This window comes from Meleagris gallopavo, chromosome 4 (genome assembly GCF_905368555.1).
Source record: "Meleagris gallopavo chromosome 4, MGAL_WU_HG_1.1, whole genome shotgun sequence".
NCBI lineage: Eukaryota > Metazoa > Chordata > Aves > Galliformes > Phasianidae > Meleagris > Meleagris gallopavo.
In genome coordinates, this window is record NC_139407.1 from 12,027,318 (window position 1) to 12,046,303 (window position 18,986).

An 18,986-nucleotide genomic window follows, 5' to 3' on the forward strand; every position below is an offset into this window, starting at 1 on the left:
TTGCATGCTCTGTTTCCTGGGGGATGGATTGCTGGTCAAGATATGTCAGATATTCAAAGGTTAGTTTATATCAGTAACTTACTCTAAGTAGTAACACATGATTTGTGGTATTTCTTTTCAAGGAAAGAGATTTTTTTTTTCTTCCACTGAATGATTTTTTTTTTAATGCATGCACTTTTCTTGTCCTGTTTTGAAAAATGAAAGTAGCTACAGCTTCTGGCATGTTATAAGCAGCAGCAAATGAAAGTGAATACATCCTCCATCTCCTGGCTTTCTCTAGGAGGGGACCTCATAGCAACAGTGGTGAAAGAAATGAAGAGAATGAGGGCTCTATCACAGATCCGACGTGTCTCACAAAGCCCTGATTGCTAGACTGTTATGTCAGTTGCCACATGCGCTGTATCTGGAAGGTGATGTTTCACATATGTGCCATTTTGAAGCATGTCATAAATATGTATTGTTTGAAAAAATCTCTTTCATCCAGGCAATGTTTAATAACGTAGCCAAAAAAATAAAAAATAAAATAAAATAATAGTAGTTATGAGTAGTAGTGAGTTGGATAGAATATTTGACCTTTGCGATGGTCTCCACTGGTATGGATTTTTTTTTTTTTTTTTAACTTTAAGGCATAGCAGCTAGGACAATCTCAGTCTGGTGCTAACCAAAGCAGTTACATTCCTTCCTTTTTTCTCTGTGTTTTCTTTAAGTGGCCATATACACACGCACTTTAGCTAAAGAATTAACATTGTACAGCTATCTGTCTTCTTCAGGTCAATCACTGGTACCATTGTCAGAGTTCACGTTGCTCTGACAGAACTGAAGATGGTTACTGCTTTTGCAAGCAGAGCATGTTTCAGGCATTTTTTGACAGATAATTTTGAGATTGATGTTGGTGTAGTTTCACCAGCAGTATATTCTCAAAATGTACATGTTTTTCCTCAAAACCACAGTTGGCTCTGGGGCAAAACAGCAACAACGGAGTTTCCATGTCAGATGCATCCAGTTCCTTGCACATTCCTTCTGATTCAGATGGCCAGTTTAGGCAGGTGTCTGAAGGTAAGCAGCATCTTCTAAATGAAATGTGGCTATCCACAGATGCATTCTTTAATAGCTTTCTTTGATCTGTTCCTTCTGTTATTTTAGATACTGTAAAACAGACAATATTCTCCTCTTCAAGAATGTGCCAATATACTTAAAAGAAAAAGTAAAGTAGAATGTGCAAATACAGTGATGGGTGCTATGTTATACCTTAAGTTTAACAAATAGGTGACGTATTGTAACCTTTTATTCCCTCAGTGCAGAATAGATGCATTTTGTGCGTTATGCATAGTATTATTCTGACCTGGATATAAACAAAAAACTCTAACAAAACAAACCACCAAACATCTTTTATCCATAGCCATCAGTTTTCCCCAAATTGTTGTCTACTCTACAAATGCAAATTATCTGGGGAGTTTAGACCTGAAAATCCACCTTTCGCTCCTTCTTTCAGAGTTGCTTCAATTGCTGGCTGATCAGAGGATGAGTTATGACTCATCTCTCTTGGCAAGTTTGTTTTCTTCCTTTTCCTCCCTTCCTAGTAGTGTTCTTTCTGTTTTCTTTTTCTGGTGGCTGCTGCAGATTGCCACTCCCTGCAGACTTCTGCAGCAGGCGGTGATCAGGAAGTCAGTTGACAGTGTTGGTAGGAAAAGATATTCATATATAGATGTCACAAGAGGCACCAGAGATCTACTGACAATAGGTGAGGGGAAGACATAGACTGTTCAGAAGGTGCGCTGAATACAGAGAAACACTGTGATGGAAATCCAGGAAATAAAGTGAGCTAACATGCAGAATTGCTTTTTTGGTCTTCCAAATTTGTGTAAGGCTTGGGCATGCCCCGCTTCCATCTATTCCTTCCACTTTCTGCATCTCCTGTGATTCTTCTGACTCTGCTGACAGTTTGGTCCTGTACAATCTTGTGTGCTCATATCACTACTGGTTTATTTTCTGAGGTGCTGCTTTGACACAAGTTTCCTTTCCCGCAACTGGAGAGCCTGCATTCTTTAGTCCTCGGAGGAAAGCACATAAAGCAGCTACTTCCTAATAGCTTAGAAGGAAGGAAGATTGTGACTAATATTGGTCTTGAGAATATTGACTTGCCTTAATTCAGAAACCCAGTGTAACTGCAGTAATTCCAGTGGCAGAAGAAGTAATCCAGTCTTTTTATTTATTTGCTTATTGTGTTATAATCCTGACATTATTATCTTGACATTTTAATATTCTGTTACGAAGCCCAGTGATGTGCTATGGGCATCGTTTACGTCTTTACTGTTCATGGAGGCTTTCAGAATGGTAATGAGAGCTGCGCTGTGCTTCCAGGGCCTTTGTGACCAAGAAAGAAGATCTGTGCATTCTTTGTGAAATCTCAGGCTTGCTCAAATTCCCTGTGAGCAAACCGTGTTGAAAGAACCATTGGATAGCAAAGGAGGGCAGAAAAAGTAGTGTTCTGAACATAACAGGAGTCTTGGAGACAGTTACTCAATTTGTTTCACTGCTGAATGAATTCCCATCAGCCTTGTTATATCTACACCTGTAGACTGCGTATCTGGTCTCCTTCAAATTGAAATAGTTTATTTCTGTATTTTCTGGCAGTGGTGTACATTTGCAATTTAGATGGATGATGAGTGACTTCAGTTTTGATGTCCTGAAAACATTCTATATCTGATACAATCATCTCTTTTTAATAAAGGAAGATGCTTAAACAGCTGTAGAAGGCCCGATCCAGGTATGCAGCAGTGATTCTCACTCTGTGCTTATTTTGCAATTTGGTCTTGGTTCAGCTGCCACCTCTTCTGTGACTCAGCAGTTTGAGGACAGATTTAAGTGAAGCAGGCACTTCTTCTTGTATTCCTTTGTTATGCAAGCAGAACAGTAGCCCTCGTTTTGCAGCTCCATTGAAACAGTCAAAATATAACTTCATCATGTGGGTCTTACAAGATAGGTTTTGCCATCTCCCTGTCTCCCAGTGACAGCTCTGTTGGACAGCAGCACTGCTGGGTGAGTGCCAGGTGAGCTGTACAGTGCTCAGAGCAGGGAGGGACATGGATGCAACCATTATGAGCTAAAGTGTCTTTTGTTTTTCCCCCTTCTCTCTTTCTTTTCTTTTCTTTTCTCTGCACGATTCCAGGAAACACAGCCCCCACATTTATTTCCTAAAAGGAATAGCAGTCTGCTATAATCGTACATATGTACATACTTAAGTTTTGCTTGATCTGAATTATCATTTAAAAATGCTGCAGCCTAGGACGGCTGCTATAGAGACATAAACTTCAGATTTACCAGACTGGCGTGAAATACCATTTCACTAATACGTTGGCTGCTTCACTGAGGCTTCACAATCCAACTTTAACAAAGCATCTATTTCAGTGTTGGCTGATGTGTATAAACGAGGAATCTGGAATGCTGAGTGCGAATTACATAGTTTATATTTGGGGGTGGAGTTTCTTTCCAGTGGACACGGATCAGGAAATTCTGTCCTTTTGTTCTGTCTCCAGCTTTGCTGCCGCTGTGACAATTTCTAGAATTTCATCCATATATTTTTCTGCTCCTGGCTCTCACCAAGGCATGGAGTTTTTACATGCAGGAAGATTGTTGTCTGATGATGGAGAGTATTGAATTGCATATTGAGTCAGAAACAGCTGATACCTTTTGATATACTGTGTCATCTTATAATGAAACCTTTTAAGAACACTTCCACTGAGTTTATGTCAGCCAGACACTGTGATATCGCAGCCGTGGGGCTGCCAAGCCCTTCTATGAAACAACCCCTTTTTTCTTAAGAGTTGCAGTGCAGATTCTTTTCACAGAGTATCTTCCTCACTCTCAAGATAAGAGGCTGCTCTTTAGCAGTGTTACCTTAGGAACCAGCCAGATAAACATCCAATAAAATCTTGTTTTCAGGAGTTTGTTTCTGAATATCAGTACAAAATCTCTAGCTTGTTTTCAGTATGACCATTTTCTCGCTTCTTCCTTCTCCCACCTTTTTTTCTCAGAGTGAGGTAGTTATGTCAGGTTTTTTCTCTTTCTCCACAAGAAATGCATTGCTTTCATTTTAGCTCTAACAAGAGTGGATTTCTTCAACGTACCTTCTCAAAGTTGAGATGCTGTAACATCACGGCAACAACATGGTACTTTCTAATTTAGCATTATCTTGATAAACAAGGCTTGCAAACCTTCATAGCAAAGTAGCTTTGCTATCTCAAGAATCTGTTGAATGAAAAAAGAAGTTGCGTGTAGCCTGCACAGCACAACATTGGAAGAGAATTTTCCTGTTGAGCAAAACCTTCTGCTTTAATAATAAAATTAAGTGATTCCTGAGATAGCCAAGTACAGTAAATAAAAAAGAGCTGAAATTCTAGAACCTAGAACGTGCTTAATATTTAAAGCCACTAAAGTTTTTTTTTTTACTTCTTTTTTTCAACGTGGTAAAACTACCGCTGTTGAAAAATAGTTTTTTTTTTTTTTTTTTTTTTTTTTTTTTTGGCATGCTGGATCCTAGACAATGATCTGTTGATCTGTAACCATGAGCTGAAAGTGACAAGCAAATTGAGGAGCTGTACCGCAGCACTTTAGCTGCAGCTGAAACGTATTAAGTGAATTCGTCAAAAGGGGAGGAGGGAGCAGACCAGGGCTCCACATACCTGCACTTCTGGAGGGTTTTTCCTCTGTCAGAGTTGCTCAGAATTTGTAGAAAATCTGTTCATTTTTACATACTTTTATCTAATGCTACCTGATAAAGGACAGTGTAGTCTTACTAGTTGATAGGTTACTGTTCTTGTTGAATCTGTGTTACCGGAGAAATAAATCTGCCTTGAGAGGAACTGAACGCATGACTTCATCCTCTGTTCCTTTCTTTACACACCTACTCTGTTGTTGATGTTGTTGGTTTATTTATTTACTAAATTTCCTCTGTCAAGTCTCAAAGAGAAACCAACTGCAATATTTTGAGTATTACGAATTACTGCTCCTTTCCCAAGTCAGAGGATTTGTTCTGAGTATCATTTTGAGATCATTAATCTCGTGTCTTCAACAAAGGGAAGTGGGTGTTGTCCTAGAACTGATCGTGCAAGTTGCACAGATAAATAAGATGCATATTTCAAAGAAATATCTAATGAATGGAAGCTTTTAGCACTCACTCGTTGTGAGGCAAACAATGCCAAATCTTGAGATATGCAATAGAGAAGACTACTTTGGCAGAAAGATATTAGATATTACACTTGGGATTAGTTTGAACAAGCAACACTTTCATATTCTGGCTGTATATTTGGAATGTTACTTTTCTATTTTCTGTAATTTACAGGCTTAAGAAATGAGCCTTACCTAGTCTTAATTTTGGAGTTGAGGTCAATAATTAAAAGCCAAAGGGAAATGATTTTTTATTTGAGTACCAGGATTGCTTTAACTCTAATAGTTCAGTTTATCAAGTATGGTAATTTTTTTCATGTTTTTGAAAATCATTTTTGTCATAGGTCCACTTATGCTATTGAGTTAAAATTAATTTTACACATATACCTTGTGTGCAGAATGATGGACAGATGGTCTGTGTTCTAGCAAACTTCATAAACTTTGCAGTACTATTAAGCAATTTTCTATCTTCAGTATTTGAAACAAATAATACAAATGCCAATGTTCACTTTTTGTTTTTTATCTTCAAATGGAGTCACAGCCAAAAATTAGGGAAACTTTTAAAACAACACATAAGAATGGTGAGAACAAGTTCGAGTGGAAGTAAACCAGAACATTATTAGGGCTGGTCTTCAGAAGTATGTAACTACAGGAAATGTAAATTACTATGTAGTGATAGATTCAGAAATGGCTAAGCAGACTGGATGTCCTATTCCCAAAGCATGGAGTGATATGTTTCTGATCAGCACAGTCCAGCTTTTATTCAGTTTACTACATGCAATTTCTACTTTTATTTGGTAAATCTGACAGTTTTAAAAGCAGAACATGTTTTGAGAAATTCTTCTCATTATGATGCCATCACATTTAAGTTTCATTTTTATTAGTGGAATTAAGTACAAAATACTGGTTTTGTACGCTTAGAATTCCAGTTTTCATCCAAATGCAGTCTGACAAAGATCCAAATTAAAAATTATTGTCTTATTGAATAAAGAACAGGCCATTCACCATTTTATAATGCAGTAAATTAAAAAATTAATAGTCAAAATAAATGTCTATATAAGTATGTAATTACTGGAATGAAAATGCAATATATTGGCTGGCACAATTAGTCTGTAAAAGTTGTACTTGTTTGTAAGCATTGTTATCAACACAACAGAATAGTGATTATTTCATATAGAAATTAAATATCTGCTTGAACAAGAAGATGGAAATCAAATTAATAAGTTAGGTTTCCTGCATCCTTTTATTCATTTGTAATTAAGTAGAGGGTCTGTGAATTTTGCTATTGGTCAATCCACCTTGTTTAGGTGGAAATTTACACATCTAGATAATCCTTCTTGACTAGTTTCAGAGATTTTGGTAGTGCTTTGTGGATATATGATGTCTAAAAGGTTAGTACTGGAATAACCCTAACTGATAAAAGAGTAGGTTGACACATAAACATCTCTTCTTCCAAGCTCAAGATCAGTGCACCCCTAAGAGTAAGAAATCGGGCAAAGGTAGCAGAAGGCCTGTGTGAATGAGCAAGAACTCATGCATAAACTAAAAGGAAAGATGATGATCCATGAAAAGTGGAAAAAGGGCCTGTCCACCTGGGAAGAATATAAGAATGTTGTCAGGGCCTGCAGAGATGCAATGAGAAAGGCTAAAGCACTCCTGGAATTAAACTTTGCAAAGGACGTAAAGCATAACCAGAAGGGTTTTCTAAGTATGTCAACAGTAAAATGAAGACTAGGGAAACAGTGAGTCCCCTACTAAATGAGGTGGGTGCCCTGCTAACAGGGGTTGCTGAGAAGATATTCTGAATGCCACCTTTGCTTCAGTCTTCAATGCTAAGACTAGCCCTCAGAAATCCCAGACCCAGCTGCGTTACTTCCAAGTGATGTCTGCTGTGTGAAAGATGCGTGTGAACCATTTAAATTCTGTTTCTGCTTGGAAACTGCTTGAAGTTCAGTTTTTTGTTCCAAAGACACGATGACATGGAATGTTTGGATTTTTGGTTGCTCTGCCCATGAAGAAAAGCTTCCAATTGTGGAACATTTTAGTTCCACAAACTGTAGAACGAGGAACATCATTTACGTTGGGAATGACTTTGTATATGTTTTTCAGTGATAAATAAGTGTTTTAGCTTCATCCGCTGTTCTCCTCTTTTCGCAACTATGTATTCAGCCATTAATTTAATATGTATTTGAACAGTGTGCTCATGAGGGCAGCCACTGAAGCAGTATCTGTGCAGTTATGCGAAAGAGATCTCAATCCAGAGGCAGCATCGTGATCCAGTGTTGTAATAGATGTAGCATTTTGAAATCTTCCAATCATACATCATGCCTTAGTATAGTGCTAAGAAGATTTTTAAATAGATTCGTCAAAACTTGTAAAGGCAAAGTGGCAGCTCAAATAATAACCTGCTATATGCAGTTTCATTGTATCTGTCTTTATTAGATAAGGAATGTGGATTTTTTTTCTTGCTATTGGCTATGTCGTACATCTTAGGTAATTCGTGCTGGCTTAGGATGTAGGAGAAATGCTTTCAGGAGGAAATGGCAAAAACAGGATATCTGGAAAATTAGTTTGATGCTGTTATTGGCTTTCAGTTTTGAGGATCTAACTAGTTAGTGTAGCTTTGAAGATACAAACATTTTTGGTATTCATCTTGTTAATTCTGCCTTGGAAATATTTCCCTTAGTTCTGGTCAAAGCCGTTCATCAATGGTTTCGTGGATGAACACCCCATGCACCAACCCAGTTGCCACCAACACCATACCATCTGATTTCTCCTTCCCTAATCCTTCCACTGGAGGTGACAGAGCAGTGGAGAGGTATGATGTACTCTTTGACTTTTGCTGGTTATTTATTCACTCCCTTCAGGCTATATCTTTTTTTAAATGACTAATTCATGTGTTCTGCTGTAAATAAGTGGTTATCTCATATGAAGAAATGCAACCTTTGCAAGTTTTACAGAACAAAGTACTAGACACTTTGTCTTACTTTCCCTTTAAACATCTTCCCCACAGAAGACACCTAGACTCAGCCAGGATTATTATTGTACATCCCAAGAGCACCTCTAAAAGACTGCCTGAAGTTTTATAAACCATATTGAATATAGGACAAAATAGCATGTTCATTGGACTATCAATGTTGTATTATAAAAAAAAATAAAATGGATTCAGAAAAGTATTCTCTGCAGTGTTAGTGAAAAACTGTATTGCAAGATTCATGAGGGAACAGTTTGGAAGATATAATGACTAGTCTATAAACAAGATAAGGTATGCTTTGATTATTACTGATTTTACTGCTGATTAGCACTTGGCAATATTATAGCAGTGGTTGAAAGCTGTGTTTAACTGTCGTAGAAATAAGTGTGCACAAAAACAGGAATATGATATTCAGAAATGCCAGCAGTAAGCTGAGAAGCTTCAGTTCTGGCATTTATGCGTATGAATTGAAAGCCTGTGACGATACACGAGACTGTGTTAAAAGTTTTAGCCACCTCCCAGAGTGAATGGAGAGAGAATGGTTGAGAAAAAGAGTATTTTCTTTAGCAGTCAAAAGTAACTGCAACTCATAATTTCATTTTTCAGCGTTGCCCACCGAAAAGCAAGAGCAGTTTATCCATGCGAAGCAGAACATAGCTCTGAATTATCATTTCAGACAGGAGCAATTTTTGAAGATGGTAAGTACTTATTGAGTGAATGTAAAGCAAAGAAAAACAAACTGACAAAACTATTCAAATGGCTTTGGATAGAAATACAAGCATAGCTGCTGTTCTGTCAAAGTTGCTTGTGGCAGTCAGTGACGTAGAAGATTTCTGGTACATAGAAACTGCATTAGCGTAAATGAAAGCAATATGAGGTAATGCCTTTGCTTCAGGTGAGCAGATTCTTGTTGGTTTTAATGTTTCAGCAATGTTTAAACATGTCACAGAAAAAAGTTCAGAGCTCAGTTTTCTAATACTGTTGCAGAAAGGGATGGTATGCTACGGATCAACAGGGCCTGGACAAATTCAGCAAATCTTGTTACTTGAATGCAATAATAACAATTCTTAAGGACAAATTAATTCATAGCAGGAGCAGTTTAAGACGGTTGTTTGTTACAAGGCCTTGATAAGTTGCATTCGTTCTGAAAAACGAGATTTACAGCCAAATCTTCATCCAAGTTTTGTGCAGATGGAGGGATTCAAAGTGATTTGTGAATTAGGTTCTCAAGATTCTTGGTGAAATTGAGACCAGTACTTTATCCTTTCAATTTGCCTAGAGGCAGGTGAGCAGTAAGGGGCACACTGGCTCCTAAAGAAACTAGAAACTCTGCAGCGATGCCTGTTTTTTCCTTATCCATTGCTATCTTGCTGTGAGACCAGAAGACCGATAAATAGTTTCCAGAGGTAAAGTACTATTTAATTCTGAATGACTAAATACACTTTGGATATACATTGCCCAGTCACACAGATGCTACACGTGAGAATCTTCGTTTGGATATCCCATCAAGGAGAAGTATTCCAAATTACCTGTTTACATCTAGCAAGAAGAAAAGTACAGTCTGAAACCTCTGGAAAAAAATTAACCTACAAGTATTAAAAGGCTCTCTAACTGCACACTACATTTCCCAAAATGTACCCTGTTAACTCTGTTAGTACTGTATCAAAAGTACATGTGGGAAAGTTACTCACATAAAGCTGAAACAAATGGGGGGAGCTCAGCTGAATCCTTTTTCTCAGCAGTCGTAACAACAACAAAATCGCACAGACATAGACATCTACTTCCCCTTCTTCGTCAAGTCTAATTTAAAGCAGCAAATTGTAAGGAAATTGCTGTACTCTCTCCTCCCAAATAAACAAAGAATAGGCCTAGTCCGGAATTCAGTTACGTTGATTTTTTGTTGCTGTTGTTTGGGTGTTGTTTTTCTTCAGTGTAAGCTGGTTTGGGGTCCACACAAGGTTCTTCCCTCCTAGCACCCACTTTACAAAATTATACTTGGTGTTTCCTATTAGATAAGTGCCTTGCAGGCAATTCACGTCTGAATCAAGTTAGATGGGAAATCTTTTAAAGATGGATTAGCTAAATGATTGCTCTTTTTAAAAATCTCTTACAGCAGTTACTTTAATTGAAGTTTTTAAAAATATGACTGATAGGGATCTTCCACAGATGTAAAATTTGTGTATGGGAAAAAAAATCTGGTGCATGGAAGAAAAGATCTGGAGCTTAAGAGACAGGCATTTCTAATGCAGAGTACCATGGCTTGCACGCCTGTTGCGTTGCCACTGAGGAAGTCAGCCTTACAAGACTTAGTTTCTTCTGTATAATGTGTTTGTGTGACAGCAGTGTAGAGATACTTCTCCTTTGTAAAGAGGTCACTGATGTTATGGCAAAGCTACCATGCTTCTGGTGCATTACAGCCTCGGTAGTTTTTCATCTAGACAGCTGGATTATCCAAAAAGAAGAACAAGTATGAATTTGATTCTTTGGCAGCACGTGGAGAGTTGTTTCAACTATAGGAATATTTTTTTGCCATATCAACTTTTCAAATAAGTTTGGAAGCTTAGAAAAAGTTTTTGAAAATCTCTGCATTTTGAAAACCTAATTGTAGATCTCCAATGAAGAGATCACATTTCCTTAAGTACATTTGTTTTGATTTATTCCACTGTATCTTGCTTATTCAGATGATGTTCTTCACCTCATAGTACTTTCAGCCTAGAGGAGGTTGTTGACTAGCTCCAAAAAGGAGGAGACCGTGCAAGTAATAAGACATAAACTGGATATATTTAACAACTTAATGGCCATTCCGTAACAATTTGTAGTAGGTTATGTCATAGGTAGGCTCTATCAATGTGGAATGCTATTCTCAGTCACAATGCAGACCAGTCCTCATGTTTGAAATCACTGAAATGCCTTCACACGGGCCTTTTCTTTTTGCATTATGCTTGTGCCTATGCTAGAGTCAAATTCCAGTGAATCAGTTCAGGTTCTTCAGTTACTCAATTTAAATTCCCATATGCCCTAATAAAGCCCCCAAATGAAGAATTAAAGTAATAATACATCATTTCTGCAGCTCTACCAATAACCTTAACTATCAAAGTGACAACGCATCAATCAAGTTGACATACAGCTAGTATCAACCATTAAAGTAACTGTTAAATTAATGTCTACTAAAAAGTGCTGCTTCCATTAGCAAGGGTTTTATCCGTCTCTCCTTTCTCTACCCTGCCTGTCTCAGTTTCTAATCCTGTCTCACTCATCTCTCACTGTTTGCATGCTGAGTTTTCTCCTTTCTCTCTGGTCTGTTCTTCTGCCTTGTTTCCTTCACTTTTTCACTTCCCTTCCCTGTTCTGCTTTGTCTCTTTTGGTCTGTAGATGCTTATTGCAGTAGTTCTCTCTTGTCTGTTATTATCCTGGATGAATCTTTCTGGCTGCTCTACCCTGAGACAGAATAATGGCATTTAGTGAGGTACAGTCTTGCACCTGTCATAGCTACTAAATCTAATATTGTGCAAGCAGGTAAAAGTTTAACCATTACTGCTCTCTTCATTTCCTGTATGTAAATGGGGAAAAGGACAGGTTTCTCAGGCTAACAAAGTTAGATTTACTAATATTTTAAATTAAGCTTTACATCACCTGATAAGAACCTGTATAGAGTCTGAGCATTTGCATATTCAGGTGTTTTCACTGTTTGCATGCTCTCCCAAATCCTAGTTTTTTTTTTATTTAAGTGCCACAGAATATAAATGTTAAAGCACCATCTGGTAAGTTAAGAAAGAAAAAGCAAACTTCTCTATTTAATTGAATTGTGTAAGAAAATGAATAATATAATCTGAACAATATCCACTGCTTTTTTTTTATTTTTTTTTTTTCAACCTTCAATTCAATTTACCTTAGGCTGTGCCATTGTTTTTATTTCCCAGTTGCTGCAAGCTGTATTATTGACAGCACATAATACTATAATTCAGGAGATTAGAGGCAAAGCATAAAGATTTCGCAGCTGGGTAAGGGCACGTATGGGAAGAAGCAGAGTATAACCTGAGATCATGAGAGACATATGCTGGCTCTATTGGGTATTTTTCGTCACAGCAGTTATTCCCAATAATCATGAAAGGAATAATCAGACTGCCTAGCACTAAAATCTTGCAAGCCTTGCAACCTCATCTTAAATTTCTACTTCTTAAAAGAGACTGTTTAGAAGTGAGTAAATGGGAATTTCACTAGAGAGAAGTGTTTGGGTAAAGTAGATATTGTGTACACAACAAAATTCCTTGTCATTATTCATAGCTGTTCTACAGCAAAGTTACCCAAGATTTTGTCAAGGTGGCTCTCATCAAAGCTTTTCACAATTTTTAAAATAACGATTTAGGGGAGAACTAAGGAAGTTTTTTATCACAAGAGTTTTCCTTAGCAAAACCATGGTAGCCATTACTCCTATCTGTATAATCAATGAATATAAAGATGTTATAACTACGAAATAAACCAGAGAATTTGGCAAAGCAGATTATAATAACAAAAAGAGAATAGATAGAATGCTTACCCACATCCTGAGCTCACAACAAAACTCCAGAAATCCTTTTCTAATGGTAGTCAGCTCTTAAATGGGTCTAGGAGAGGTGCAGCCAGGCTCCACCCCTTCCGCCAGCACAGGTGAATTGCCTTCACCTGTGCTCCCAGGACTGACTCATTGCTTGCTTCAGGTGATCAGTCAGAGGTTCAGGCCCTGATTCAGCAGTTCCCGTACACTTCCAAGCACAGCAGGAACACAAAATGCCATTCAAACAGCCATGGTCATCCCTCTCTACTTTTCCCAGTGTAATTGAGTGCCACTCTCAGTTAATCTGCCTCGTTTTGTCTCCAAGGCACTCTTTTCCCTGTTATTCACGCTGAGGTTTCTGGACTTTCTTTCTTTATGGTATTGACAAATGAAGGATTTACATCAAAGAAAAGTAGTACTTCCAGAATGCTATATTGCATTGTATGTGCAAATAATTATTTTGTTGAGTTTAAAATGAGAATAAAGCAACTTCTTTGTGTTCCTTTCATCTGTGGCTTTCAAAGCGTTTGTGTACATAAACTGTCCCAGTGTCACACCCAGAGAAACTGAGTGTACAGGCGATGGGCAGATATTCTTCTTTTCAGATCCCTCCGTACCATTAGAGATAAATTACCTCAAATTGCTGTTGAAAGTTGCAATTACAGCTTCACCAGTAAAAAGTACTAGATATGCACTCATAATTTCTGCCAACTTTGCTCAAAGTGTTAAAAAGCCACAGAAGGTAGCTTGACCTTAACTGGCCTGACTTTGCTGCATACAGAATAGGGAAGACTTTATCTTGCTAACGGTATTGTGGAAACAGTAAAGTCCAAAAAAAAAAAAGCATTATTGGGAAGCTAAGAAGTGGAAGATGTTTAAATAGATGTGTTTGAACAGATGTGTATTACCTCTTGTTGTGCGTGCAGGACTGTCATGGATACTCAGCTGATGGGTGGGATGGATTCAGCTCAGGACTAAGACTCCAAGTCTCTGTCTGCACTTAGGACGTAGGACTTGGAAGCACATCTTTGTGCTTTAATTTAATTTCCTGATGAAGAATTGGCCAACAGGACTGATCTGGATGAAAGTGTATTTTGGTGTTGTAGTGAGCTTTCTGTTGCCCACAGAATGTAGCTTTTGGTCCATTACTTTTGCTTAGTAGAAACGGAGACCGTCTTGTCAGACACCATGCATGTCAGATTTCCTCCCAAAACAGCTGGTTTCCACAAGGGTTTTGCCTGATTCAGTCCTGCAGCTAGTGGCACCTAGGCAGTGAAATAATACCGCTGTGGAAATGAATCTTGATCTCATTTGTAGTGCAGACCCCTGAAACTTTTGATTTGCTGAAAGAAGAATGATGTCTGCTATAGGGGAGTATGTCAGCACTTGGTGTCTCATTGAAGAGATGCTTTCAAATTTTTATGTATTTGCAGTTAGACAATCATAACATGGGCAATATTAAAGGTATTTCCTATAGAGAATACAGATAACTAAGAACGAATGCTGCAACTACCAAGCTAACCTTACTGTGTTTCTTGATTCAGTGAAATTGGAAAAGCTGTTACTTGGAGATCTCATTACAGATAGCAAATCTATTGATTTTGTTTGTCCACCTGAGGTTGGGTTAACTGTGTAGCATTCACAGCCATACTGATGGTCAAAAATCCTCCCTGTGTACAGTTTGCCTTCACTAGGGTGAGACCACTCAAATGGCCCTGCAGAAGGTGTTGAGGAGGCTGCCATCCCCTCTGGGCTCTGAAGATTGCTGCTATTTCCACTGTCCTCAGAGTGAGAAGGCTTTTGATGGCCAGTTTGGATTGCACAGCTGCTATACCCTCATCAAATCTTTCTGTGCCATATCTAATTGTCAGTTCTCTGCTCCCTGTCTTTCACACTACAGGTGTTTTCCCTAGCGAGCATAAGACTTAGTCCAAGAGGTCCAATAATGAGTTGTAGTTTTATGTGTAGTTTCTGCAGCATGATTTTTAAATGAGGCAGGCCTGAGAAAGTGCTAAGAATTGTGATGTCTGTCGATTGAGAAGAAATGGCAGAAAGCGGACAAGAAAGAGCATCTCTTCAACAGGTTGTTTTTTTAGAAATAGCCTCTGGCCTGGGTTTGGGAAGACGTGTGATAGCAGAATGTCTTTTGTGTGGTAAGGGTTTTTAAAATGAATGCTGTTGTAGAGCATGCTTTGGAATTGGTTAGCAAAGGAAACAGGGTTATTGGGGTTTCAGACAACTTTACATTTGGGCAGCTTCTGTATTTACATCATTTGCCCACAGAAGTCAGTGATGTACGTGGTTATCTTGATGCATGAGGAGATCTGAAAGAGAGCATAATCTTACTCAAGATGACAGTTGCCATTGCTATTGAATACTAAGAATTCTTGATGTGTTATTATTTTTTTTTTTTTAAAGTTTCCCACCAGAAATGGTGAGTTTAGGTGTAGTCTGAGTGGTTGTCCTTTCTTCAGTGCTCATAGAGTCTGTAAGAAAATTGTACCAAGGAAATAGTGAGGTTTTGAGCTGTGTGTGAACTGTGGTATTCAGTTCCCCAAGTGCAGAGCTCAGCCTTCTAGGTAACGATGGGATAGAATCATATAATCACAGAGTGGCTTGGGTTGGAAGGGATCTTTAAGATCATCTAGTTCCAGCCCTGCTGCTCAGCCTCGTGTGTTAACATTCTGCAATACTCAGAGTTCACTATTATATTATCAAACTTGTTCGGAAAACATTTCTTCTGAAATTTGCTGCTGTGTCAAGCCAAGGGATTCCATACTGTTTGCCCATTTCCTCCTCCGGGTAAATTTTAGGGCCCTGTCCAGTGTGATCACCTCAGACAAGGACTGCCCTTGTTTTTAACAGGCTTTTGGTTTATAGACACTGACATGCCAGTAATCACTGTCTTCTCTGTCACATAAATTGACCCAAATGTATTTTGGGTTGAGCTCCAGAGGACAAGCAGAAATTTCTTACATGCAGCTCTTCTGGTTGCTTTTCTTTCTTGTCTGCTGTTCTGGGGGAGTTTCCTTCCCATAATACAGCTGTGCCCCATAGACATGGGCACTTCAGGCAGAGGGTGGACTACTCCTAGAGCTGGCACGATGGCTCACTGGGTGCAATGGCAGCTGTTGCAGCAGAGCTTCTGGAGGTGGGCTTGTGCTGGTTTCAGCATCGCAGTTTTAAATGCATGTATACACTGTAATCATGGTTTAAAAATGACAAAGAAAGAGGAGGGCCTGTTAATTACTAATAGTAATGTAAGTTACTGTGAGTTTCAGTGTGTACAGAGATTCTAAAAGAGAATTTTCTGTGTTTTTTTTTTCCTTTGGAATCTTTCTACTGCACACATTCATGTTAATTATGTGCTCATATTGGTTCTGAATATGGACTATCGGCATCATTTGGAAACAGTCTGGTTTTCTAAATACTTAATTCTCTTGGAGAAAGAGCTGTTATTTAAGCCATGGTTTCTGAGCACTGCTTCTAGCTATGGCCTGCCAGCGTTAGGACACAGAGCAAAAGGGTAGGGGAAATTTTAAGTGCTCATTTTGAGAACCTTACAATGCTTTTTAAGTGAGACTTAACTTTTATTTCCTTGATTTGTAGAAAGCTATCAATATCACATTTCTCAATGTGTTAATGTGTTTTGAATAAAGCATTGTTACGGCCAGCAGCATAATTCAGCATTTGTCTGATGATTTCTTTAAATAATGTCCATCTTAAAAGCACTAAGAGGATAAATTAACATGGTAGAGAACATCATAGGTCACTAGAAGTGTGGGATTTACAATTAAATAGGTAAGTAGATACGTATACTCTGTTCTCCTAAGAAATTTAATAGGGGGATTTAAGCACTTTTTACTGTATTCCAAATGAATGAGTCTTATGCTTCTTTTATTAACTTCTGTCAAATGTGGTTAAAAAATACATAGGAAGCCAGAGTTAATTTATTTTGTTGCTCACAGAATTACTTGGGGGCATTTAGACTCTGAGCAGAACTTTTTCTTATTTTAGATCTACAGATACTTTTGCATTAACTTTAGTATCAGTAATGGCAAGTACTTAGGATGGTGATAAGGAACAAGGCTTACCTTCCAAGCTGTTCGTGTTTTGTGAATACCATGATGTGTTTGATAATTTAGATATTGTCCAATGGTCTCTTGTAGTAGAAGGTCTACTCTGTGAACAGATGATACTTGGAATGAGATCTGGACTCTTTTCTGTGGCTCTAAGCTACCAGGTTCATTGCCTCTGCCCAATACAGGAGTTTGGTTATACTTTGCCCTCAGCTACTGAAATTGTTTCCTACTATTTGACAGAAATTTTGACTTCTCACCAGAAAGCTTCTGAATTTTCTGTTTTATGAACCTGTCCTTTTTTAGTCCCTTTAGCTAATTGTTCCCTTCATGTAATCTCCTGCACCCAAAAGCAGAAGATAGATCAAGCACATATATTATGCAAGCATTTACTTAACTATCCTCATAATTTTCCCGAGTGAGGTGTCAAGTCAACTTGGTGTTTGCAAGAGATTGCAGATTTTCATGGATACTTTGCACGGTGTCATGGAGCTAAATCTAAAAGGACTATTTTGAGCATAAAAATATGATGTATTTTTTCTTTTCTTTTGCAGTGCAATTTTCCAGGGAACCAGGATGGCTAGAAGGCACATTAAATGGCAAGAGAGGACTGATTCCACAAAATTATGTTCAGTTTTTATAGCTTTATGCATTGAACGCCAAGAAGGTGTACATGGTATCCATGGATTTTTGTTATAGTCACTTCTCTTCACTTTCGTGACAATTTTTAATCAACGAAGAGCCTGATTGTGGGTTGGAGATCCCAGTATATTTAAAGACATTAATTGTTGCCAAATACGAGTTAGAAATGAAAGATTCTTCAAGGTTTGGAATCGATGGGGACCGAATAGTGGGATGGCGTGAAGGTTTAATTTTTTAATAGTTTTTTCAATTGTAACAATATGGTTGTTTGCACGGTAACTAGCATTTGAAGTCAAATCTTTGTTTGATCTGTGGCTCAGCTCTCAGTTGAAGATGATTTTAAAAAATCAATGTCCAGAAGATTACGCATCGATGTCAGCCATTTTTAACAGACTGTTATTCGAGTATGGAAAGTACTGTTGGATAAAAAAACTATCATGCTGACACCTAAATTATATTTCAAAAAGTGGAATAGATGATGTGGAACAGATGTATTGGTAAGTAAATGTATAGGTATCAAGACATGACATTTTTCAAATGTCTTCAAAGAATATGCTCATTTAGGTTGTGTGTGTGACTTCATTTATTTTATTAAGGTAAGACACATGAGCTTTTATTACAGACTCCTATCTGCTGTGGTTCCTTTGTTACTCAAAAATATCACTGTAAATGAAATAAAATGATGTTTGGTATTTGACCTTAGTCATTCTTTAGCTGGAGAATATTTTGTCTGATTGTGTAAGTTATGACATTAAATAATAATTGGCAGCTTTATTAAGTCAGTCACAAAGAGGCTCTAAAATGGATAGGGAACTCAAAACAGGCAACTTGGCAAGCCCAAGCCAAAGGAAAAGAGTATCTCTGTGATTCTTGTATATCCTGGAAAAATCTTTCATTTTATCTGCTGGCTGGCTCTTGAGCTTCCCTTTCTTCCTCTCCCATAATTGTAGATTGTAAGGTCTTAACGATACTTCATAGTATCACAGTCCTCAAGTAACTGCCTCAGAATTTGTAGAACTATTTGTGTAGAAAGCGAGTTATCTGTGATCACAGAAAAAGCTTCTAGAAACCCTGTGATGTATAAATTTGTGCCTGGTGATAAAAATGTGATATGCAGTGTATCGTTAATCTTTGTATTTCTTCTCTCCTTCAAGAAAGACCCTTTGGGAGGCAGTGGAGAGGACGCAGGAAAATCTGACAGGATGGCATGTTAGCGCAGGCTCATTTATTTGTTAAATTGGACTCTATGGATTTAGAGTAATTTACTACAGATATAGTTTGCTTGCAGGTTTTTCTAACCAATGTGATTAGTAAACCAGTTAATGGTTAACACTGCCTTAAGGTTGAGGTGTTTCTTATCCCCTTAAGATTTAACTCCATACTGCTTTTTTGTTCCTTTGCCTAGACTGTGGAGGCTCTACTGGAGTATGCCCAAATCATTTCCAGATGGAGCAGCGGTGGGCCAAGTCAGTACGGCTCTCCAGCACTAAACCTCACAGCTTGGAGAAGTTTCATTTGGTGAATTCTCCTCATATGTGAGCAGTGACTCTGCCATAGGCAGTCCTTATCTTGGCATAGTGGCTGAGTGACC

General features: G+C 38.1%; 1 protein-coding gene across 4 annotated transcripts in view; it reads left to right on the forward strand.

Annotated features, from left to right (window-relative positions):
• Window positions 1-18,097, forward strand: part of ARHGAP10 (Rho GTPase activating protein 10) — a 136,536-nt gene extending 118,439 nt beyond the window's left edge. For 3 of the 4 annotated variants that reach the window (XM_010709544.4, XM_010709545.4, XM_019614509.3), the window contains 3 exons: window positions 7,853-7,984; window positions 8,747-8,838; window positions 17,308-18,097. In XM_010709544.4, the coding sequence (XP_010707846.2) occupies window positions 7,853-7,984; window positions 8,747-8,838; window positions 17,308-17,396 (313 nt within the window). In that variant the 3' untranslated portion in view covers window positions 17,397-18,097. Of the gene's footprint in view, window positions 1-7,852; window positions 7,985-8,746; window positions 8,839-17,307 lie in introns of those variants that run through there. The other variant, XR_014882838.1, reaches the window with a different exon arrangement.
• Window positions 18,098-18,986: the final 889 nt, after the last annotated feature.